Here is a 7,061-nt window from a genome sequence, read left to right on the forward strand (position 1 = left end):
TACCTTAGTGGCAGAACTCATCAGACTCAAACAGAATCAGACAGATCCAGTTTGAATGTTGAGCAAGCCAGTGTAACTGCAGGCACAAGAAGCATAACATCTTACAGGCGCTTTAACGGTAAAAGTAATGACGGTGGTGACCACTTATCATCAGGTGACCCTTTTACACGTCCACCTACCGATTTTATAGCAATAAAATAAATAAACAACTTATCACTGTGCCATCTCGGCTCATAAGCCTCGGCTGCATTAGAAATTCAAATAAAAAATATATAAATGGTACAAAAATATTCAATGTTGCTCGCCCGGATTTAAACCGGCAATGTTCAATTAAGATTTACCTGTTCCAACCTCTAAGCAATTTCGATTTTGCTTAATACATTTTTACGCGATTTCTTTCGTGTTAAATAAGTACCTTATATTTACCTAAGTGTTGATTTATAAACTATATATGAATACCAAAAATGAAATTGTTGTCGAATAATTTTCAAATCAAAAATAGGTACACATCGACTCATCTATAATTTATTACAATTAGTATATATTAAACTTAAAATAGTTCATATCTATTGAAAGTAATTATATATATTTTTTTATTGATTGCCCAATTGGCTCCCACGTGATGTGAAAGTAATATTAAAAACCAGTCTTTAAAGGTGTTTGTATAAATTAAAACACGTTGTTTTAGTTATTGAGGTATTTTTAAAAGGAGGCGATTTACTATTACGGATAGACTTATTTTAATAGTATTTATATTTTTACATGGAAATTTTCATCACATTAAACATTAATCCTAGGCCTTTTCTCAGTATTCATATCAGTATCAACAATGAGTTATTTCATTCGAAAAAATACAACCATTCTGCATAATTCTATTAATTCTCCGTCGACGGACGGACATTCGTCGCCGTTTTAAAAAAATCTTATAAATAATATACAAAATAATACAAACATTAGTTCGCTTTTTGATAAAAAAATGAGATTTAACATTATAGTAACATTTAAATTCCGTTGGGGACAAATTCGTTATTATAACATTTATTATCAAGTCCGATTTGATTTTTACAGAAAAATAAATATACAATTATGTGACTACACAACCGGTGATTGCTTATAAGAGTTCAGCACTTCTCGTCCGCGAGCAACGGGTCGAGCGACAAGCCGAGGTCCAGCGACGCCGTGGACGGCCTCTTGGCACTCTTCAGAGCTCCGGACCGCACCTTGCGCTCAACATGTCCCGTGTGGCCTACGTGGCCATTCAGAGCGTGTCGGACTTCGCCCCCGAATAGCTCATTCAAAGTCTGTTGCACCTCTTTGCCCCTACTAGTCGCACTACACGTCACTATCAATTTTCGCACTTCGGGCTTGTTCGTTTTACTAGCATTGTTTATATGAAGAGTTTTCGACAACGACAGACTCTGATTGTAATAATTGTTAACACCACTCGTGGACTTGGTCGACCGTGAGAGAGACGACTTGATGTTACTCCGAACGGTCGCGAACTTTTTTCCTAGGGTAATGGCGCCGCCTGCGTGCGACGCGTTGTACGTGCAAAGCGCGAGGGGTCGCGGACACGACGCGTACCAACACACGTCACCTGGCACCAGCGGCGGCGGACACTCCGACTTTTCCTCCCTTACTGGCGGCGTCGGCGTCGCTATACTCAGCAAAGGGACGTGGCTCGGGATGTCCGCGTCGTCCGGCAACAGAAAAGGATCAGTCGGCAGTGGCTGACTGAGCAGGGACGTAATACTCGAAGTGTCGGGCAGGACGGGATCCTCCACGCTCAGCAGGCTCGCGTAGATATCGTTGACCTGCTGCTCGGCCGTGAGCCCGTTGAATGCGCCGAGATCGAGTGGCGTGTTGACTAGGACCGGTGGGAGATTAACGGGAGTAGCGGGCGCCGGTGGTACGGGTGTGTGTATAGCGGCCGGAGCGGCGCTGGAGCCGGCCGCCGCCGCGTCCCGCGAGGCCCGATGCTCCGCCAGCAGAGTGTCGAAGGGTTTCGCCCGACCCTCCACCGTCCGCCGCAACGACAAAGCGTGCGCCTTGCATGTCAGTGACCTCGTGCAAGGTTTCGGATTTTCAGCGGTCACTACACCGCAGTGTTTATTCGGATCGTATTCTCGTAAATTAAATTTCGTTTTACTCGATTTTCGTGACGCCTTCGTAGAGGGCGTGCTTGGTGCCGGTTTTAAAGCTTGAGCATTGAGTACATTATTATCTATCACAGATGACAGCATTGGAGACGTACTAGGGGCAAATTGTAAACTAGATAGGTCGGTATCAGATAATGAGTAACCTGTTAGTGATGTATCTACTGTTGAATATAAGTCTTGTGATTGTACAGTATCGGTGGTTGATGGGAAATTAATTTCCTGCATATTGCCTATATCTCTAATTATATTCTTCCAGTCAGCTGCATTTGTGATGTCATCTGCACTCTGAATGCCTTCAGAGTTCATAATTGCAAAAATATCATCCGTTATATTTTCACCGAGGGGCAAATCCTCTGTGTCTTGTATACTGACTACTGGTAACTCGCCACTTTCCATGCTCACTTGAACTTCACCGGTGATGGCTGAAGAAGTGCTAGCTTCATCCAAGTAGTCAGGTTGTGGCACGACTATCCTAGAGATAGGGGCTGCGGCAGTATGCACAGGAGATGTCTCCATCTTAACCGGTAGGATGTCGATAGGGACAGGAGGTGGAGGTTCCTTTTTATGTCTACTTCTACCTGGAAGAGATTTAAGCTTCACAGTGGGAGGAGGTGGTGGTAGTATTGGTTCTGCACCAGTGTGAGACTCAAGCAAATGTCTATACGCTGCACTGCACTTCACTATAACTCCACACATATGACACACTGCAGCATTTAAATTGTCCATTTGTGGGAATAAGCCATGTAAGCTCATGCTCTCGTGGCGAAGACGGTTGACGCCAGCTCTGCGATACCGCGTTTGAGTCTTGTCCGCGGTTTTGTACGGATGGGAGTCCAAAAGACGTCGGGAGGATGCGCTACCCTTGCCATCCACCGCCGCCGGCGACGTGAACCCTGCGTCATCATCTTGCCGAGGCGACTGGTGTCCAATCTCACTAACCCACAAATCCCAAGGCTTTTCATTGCACTTTACGGGGCTCACTATCTTAGCCGCGAAGGGGAAATCGCCGGACATATTTTGGCATTTACTGACCTTCTGAAAGAGAAACCCTCCTTGTAACCTCACGGGGCTCCTGCCATAGCGATGCACTCGCTTTTTGATAGGTTATTATCCCATATCTGTCTCTATGTCGGATCACACCGAGCCCAGTGTCGGATTCACATCTTAGATCAATTAGTTACTTCATTATTTACACACGCAAATAAAATCGTGTTATGATTGTTTTAGCTTTTATATTTACAGGGACAGATGATCTATCTCACTGACAGCTGATTATGCAGGTTGTAAGTTTTTCTTGACCACGGTACACATCCATCTGTAGACAGTCCTTTCTAAATGATTTTTAGATCTCAAATTAAAGAAACTTTAGTTTTGTTGACTTCATTTTAATTGATACATATCTCGATATACACAAATAAAATGTCTAAAATTTCTGTTTGGTTGGTGGTGGTTGTGATTTACTACAGAAAGCATCAACACTTTTTTGAGTATTTGTAATAAAGACCGAATTGAAGTTCTATAATCTATGGTCATTCATTCGTAAAAGTTGATCAACGTGACAGCGTATACAAAAATTATTAATTACTTTAAAATTATTGTTTTATTTTTTGAAATTTTAAATTAATTATTAAATAAATCAATTTGAGTTAGTCTTATTCTTACTAATTCTAACAAAATAATTACTTTAATAATTATAAAGATGTTTTTACAATAAATACAAATCAGCACGAAACATATGTGAATATAAAATTATAAATTGGCTACAAGATGTATTATTAAGATTATTAACATAATTATTAATCTATTTTATTTGTATTATCTTAATTATCAAAATCACTATTTCTGATGATTTTTTTGTCATTGGTGATTGTCAACTGTCAAAAGATCAATGACATTATACGAATGTGAATCTATCATTTTATTTAAGAAAAAAAAAAGGCGAAAACACTATAAGTGATGTTTCATCATATAAAATAGTTATAGTCCAAACTTTTAAATAAAAAAATAATGTCAGTAACATTTCACAACCTAAAACGTAAACCGGCTTATTAATGTTGTTTCGAAGCTTATTTAAGTCTCTTCTTTTTGGTGTACCAATCGGTGTAACATTTTTGGACTCTGTGGGTTATGTAGCGAGGGTCGAAGGCATTTCTATGCAACCTGTACTTAACCCAGAGTCTCAAAACAAGGATTATGTCTTCCTATCACGATGGTCGGTCAATGATTACCAAGTGAACAGAGGTGATATTATTTCGTTGGTTTCTCCGAAAAATCCCAATCAAATGATAATAAAGCGTGTCGTGGCGTTAGAAGGTGACGTCGTAAGAACCCTTGGCTATAAAAACAAATATGTAAGGGTACCCGAAGGCTATTGTTGGGTTGAAGGTGACCACACAGGCCATACGCTTGATAGCAACACATTTGGTCCAGTCTCATTAGGCTTAATAAGTGCTAAGGCTTTGTATATAGTGTGGCCCCCAGATAGATGGCAGAGCTTGGAAGCTAAGTTACCAGAAAACAGAAAACCAATCAGCTTAGCAGTTTGATGATACTTCCAAGTAATTTTTACAATAGTTACTGCAATTTTACTTTTGGAATAACAGTGTAGCTGTATAAATTAATTGTGATCGTGAAGCTGAGATCTTGATATTTGTATATTTTACTTTTTATTAACTATTTATTCATGGTGATTGCTGTGTTCATTTGTTTAGAATAAATGCAAATTTCATAACATAAAAAGATTCTTACTAATGAAGTTATATTAAGGAATAAAGTTTTAATAAATCAAGAATAGTTCTTTATTTTATACATATGGCATAATTTATTCACTTATTGTGATTTTTGTAATCTAACCAAACTTAAAAAATAAATTTGATAAAACAAAATTATTGATATTCTATTGAGGAATATACATAATTAATGATTGTGGAACATAATGCATAATAATCAAGTTCATAATTTAAAATGACTGAATATTTAGGTTCATATAAAAAATTATATAGAAACTTTCTGAAAATAAAACAACATTATTCAAATTCATTGATTTATCACAGTTTAACAAAAAATTATTCAACAATACTAGTTAAACCATGACTTTGCAATATATTTAAAATGTTTTCATACGAAATACCCTTTCTTATTATTTTATATTTCCCTATTTCTGATAAGTCTATTACAGTAGAACCTGTTCTATTCTGTTCTAAGCCCTGACTAAGAATACCGCCATCAAACACTGCACCCAGGTGTTTGTAAAGATGTCCAAACTCCTGTACACATAATGTAGACGGTTCATTGCTAAAATTTGCACTTGTTAATGCAACTGGCATGTTAAATACTTTTGTCATATTATTTATAAAGTCATAATTCGGTATACGAATACCAATTTTTGAAGTGTGAGGATTTAAATTAGGATTGTCTAAAAATTTTGTTTTATGTAAAACTATAGTAACTGGGCCAGGTAGTAAACAGTGCAGCAATTTGTCACTTAAATGTGTAGCTTCGCCCCATTTTCGAACATCAGATATGTACGTTACACATATAGCAACTGGTTTAGCAGCATCCCTGCCTTTAATATTATATAGTTTTTTTATGGCATCTGGACAATTTGCACTGCAGGCCAGACCGTATATAGTATCTGTTGGGACAGCTATAACGTGACCATTTACTAGAAAATCTGCAGCTTTGATGTACGACTTATCTTCCTTACAACTAATTATGGAAGCTATTTTGTCAAGCTTCATTTTATTACAAGCACTTTTCTTTCTCACTATATAACAATTCATTTGAATTTTTTTTAAAATGTTCATACTGAAAGTTTTTAAGCACTACACTCAACAATTAATCACGCCAATTGTGTGCACACTTATGATTGCAGCACCTGTAGAAGGTTGTCATAGGTTCATCTGCAGAGCGAGTTTGAAGTTGCATAAAGAAAGCTCTTCCATGACCACACTTAGGGCAAACTGCATCAGTTGAATCTACATTTTCCCAGGCAGCAGCACCGCCCATAATATAATCAAGTTCCTAAAATACAACACATTATTTAAAATTATTGACACAATCTAACACCTGTTGGTTATTATGTTAAAAATAAGAATTTTAACAATATTAAATTGTTTGTAGTAAAATATACAGATAATATGATGCAATAGAATTTCTTGCAATATTACCTTTAATTTTGGAAATGTGCGCGATGAAACCTTTTTCTTTATATTATAAACGTAAGGACAAGTATTACAAGCGTAGCGCAGTCCAGACTCTGAACCTTCTTCAACCATCAAAATATTAGCACACGTTGGACAGAATAACATTGTTTACTTATAAAACGAAGTAATCGTTAAAAAAATGTATCATTTTTTCCAATTGTGGCAGGTGTATTTTTAAATGGAAGATTCCATATATTCAGGTAATTTTATATTTTATCGACACATTAATTTTTGTTTAACTCTTTGGTTAATGTAGATTTAATTTGCAAAATTCACATTTCACATTGCATTGCATGCATGCCTCAAAGATTGATAACTTGACATTGACATTAACTTAGCATTAGCAGTGTTGTCTGCTTCAATTTTATATTCATAGGAACATTATGTACTCAGCTTTATATGTTATCTTCTATCATATAAAAAAAGCAGATAAGATGATGAATGACAAATAAGAAATAAGTATAAAATGCATGCTTATGCCTTTAGATTTCTACCTGCAACTGAAAGAAAATATTTATACAGTAAAATAAGAGTTACACCGTACACATTCATACAAAACATAACTTACAAAATACAATAAAAAAACAGTAAATAATTCCTTATACATAAACAAATGCTTTACGTATTTAAGTAGATATAAATAAGCCTTTCCTTATCAAATTAAGGCAATTCCGAAGACAAAGGATGTTATATGAGC

The 7,061-nt window shown here is 36.8% G+C and overlaps 4 protein-coding genes across 4 annotated transcripts; 1 reads left to right on the top strand and 3 right to left on the bottom strand.

The window, feature by feature from the left end:
* Window positions 1-594: 594 nt before the first annotated feature.
* LOC126775430 (uncharacterized) lies at window positions 595-3,641 on the bottom strand. Its single transcript, XM_050497369.1, has one exon. The coding sequence runs from the start codon at window positions 3,171-3,173 to the stop codon at window positions 1,122-1,124; it is 2,052 nt and encodes a 683-aa protein (XP_050353326.1). The 5' UTR covers window positions 3,174-3,641; the 3' UTR covers window positions 595-1,121.
* A 402-nt stretch (window positions 3,642-4,043) lies between these two features.
* On the top strand, window positions 4,044-4,950 carry LOC126775495 (mitochondrial inner membrane protease subunit 2). Its single transcript, XM_050497472.1, has one exon. The coding sequence runs from the start codon at window positions 4,211-4,213 to the stop codon at window positions 4,703-4,705; it is 495 nt and encodes a 164-aa protein (XP_050353429.1). The 5' UTR covers window positions 4,044-4,210; the 3' UTR covers window positions 4,706-4,950.
* A 125-nt stretch (window positions 4,951-5,075) lies between these two features.
* LOC126775481 (threonylcarbamoyl-AMP synthase) lies at window positions 5,076-5,965 on the bottom strand. The gene has a single exon (XM_050497458.1). The coding sequence runs from the start codon at window positions 5,963-5,965 to the stop codon at window positions 5,225-5,227; it is 741 nt and encodes a 246-aa protein (XP_050353415.1). The 3' UTR covers window positions 5,076-5,224.
* On the bottom strand, window positions 5,945-6,551 carry LOC126775498 (DNA-directed RNA polymerase III subunit RPC10). The gene is made up of 2 exons (XM_050497477.1): window positions 6,329-6,551; window positions 5,945-6,182 (listed from the first exon to the last, which is right to left on the bottom strand). Exons 1-2 carry the CDS (start codon window positions 6,467-6,469, stop codon window positions 5,997-5,999), a joined length of 327 nt encoding a protein of 108 aa, XP_050353434.1. The 5' UTR covers window positions 6,470-6,551; the 3' UTR covers window positions 5,945-5,996.
* Window positions 6,552-7,061: the final 510 nt, after the last annotated feature.

Source organism: Nymphalis io, chromosome 18, assembly GCF_905147045.1.
Source record: "Nymphalis io chromosome 18, ilAglIoxx1.1, whole genome shotgun sequence".
NCBI lineage: Eukaryota > Metazoa > Arthropoda > Insecta > Lepidoptera > Nymphalidae > Nymphalis > Nymphalis io.

Excerpts from the sequence above, each read along its gene's own strand:
- LOC126775430 (XM_050497369.1), bottom strand. The coding sequence starts at position 3,173 with ATGTCCGGCGATTTCCCCTTCGCGGCTAAGATAGTGAGCCCCGTAAAG.
- LOC126775495 (XM_050497472.1), top strand. The coding sequence starts at position 4,211 with ATGTTGTTTCGAAGCTTATTTAAGTCTCTTCTTTTTGGTGTACCAATC.
- LOC126775481 (XM_050497458.1), bottom strand. The coding sequence starts at position 5,965 with ATGAACATTTTAAAAAAAATTCAAATGAATTGTTATATAGTGAGAAAG.
- LOC126775498 (XM_050497477.1), bottom strand. The coding sequence starts at position 6,469 with ATGTTATTCTGTCCAACGTGTGCTAATATTTTGATGGTTGAAGAAGGT. Across the intron at positions 6,183-6,328 it reads GCACATTTCCAAAATTAAAG|GAACTTGATTATATTATGGG; the intron begins GTAATATTGCAA and ends GTTGTATTTTAG.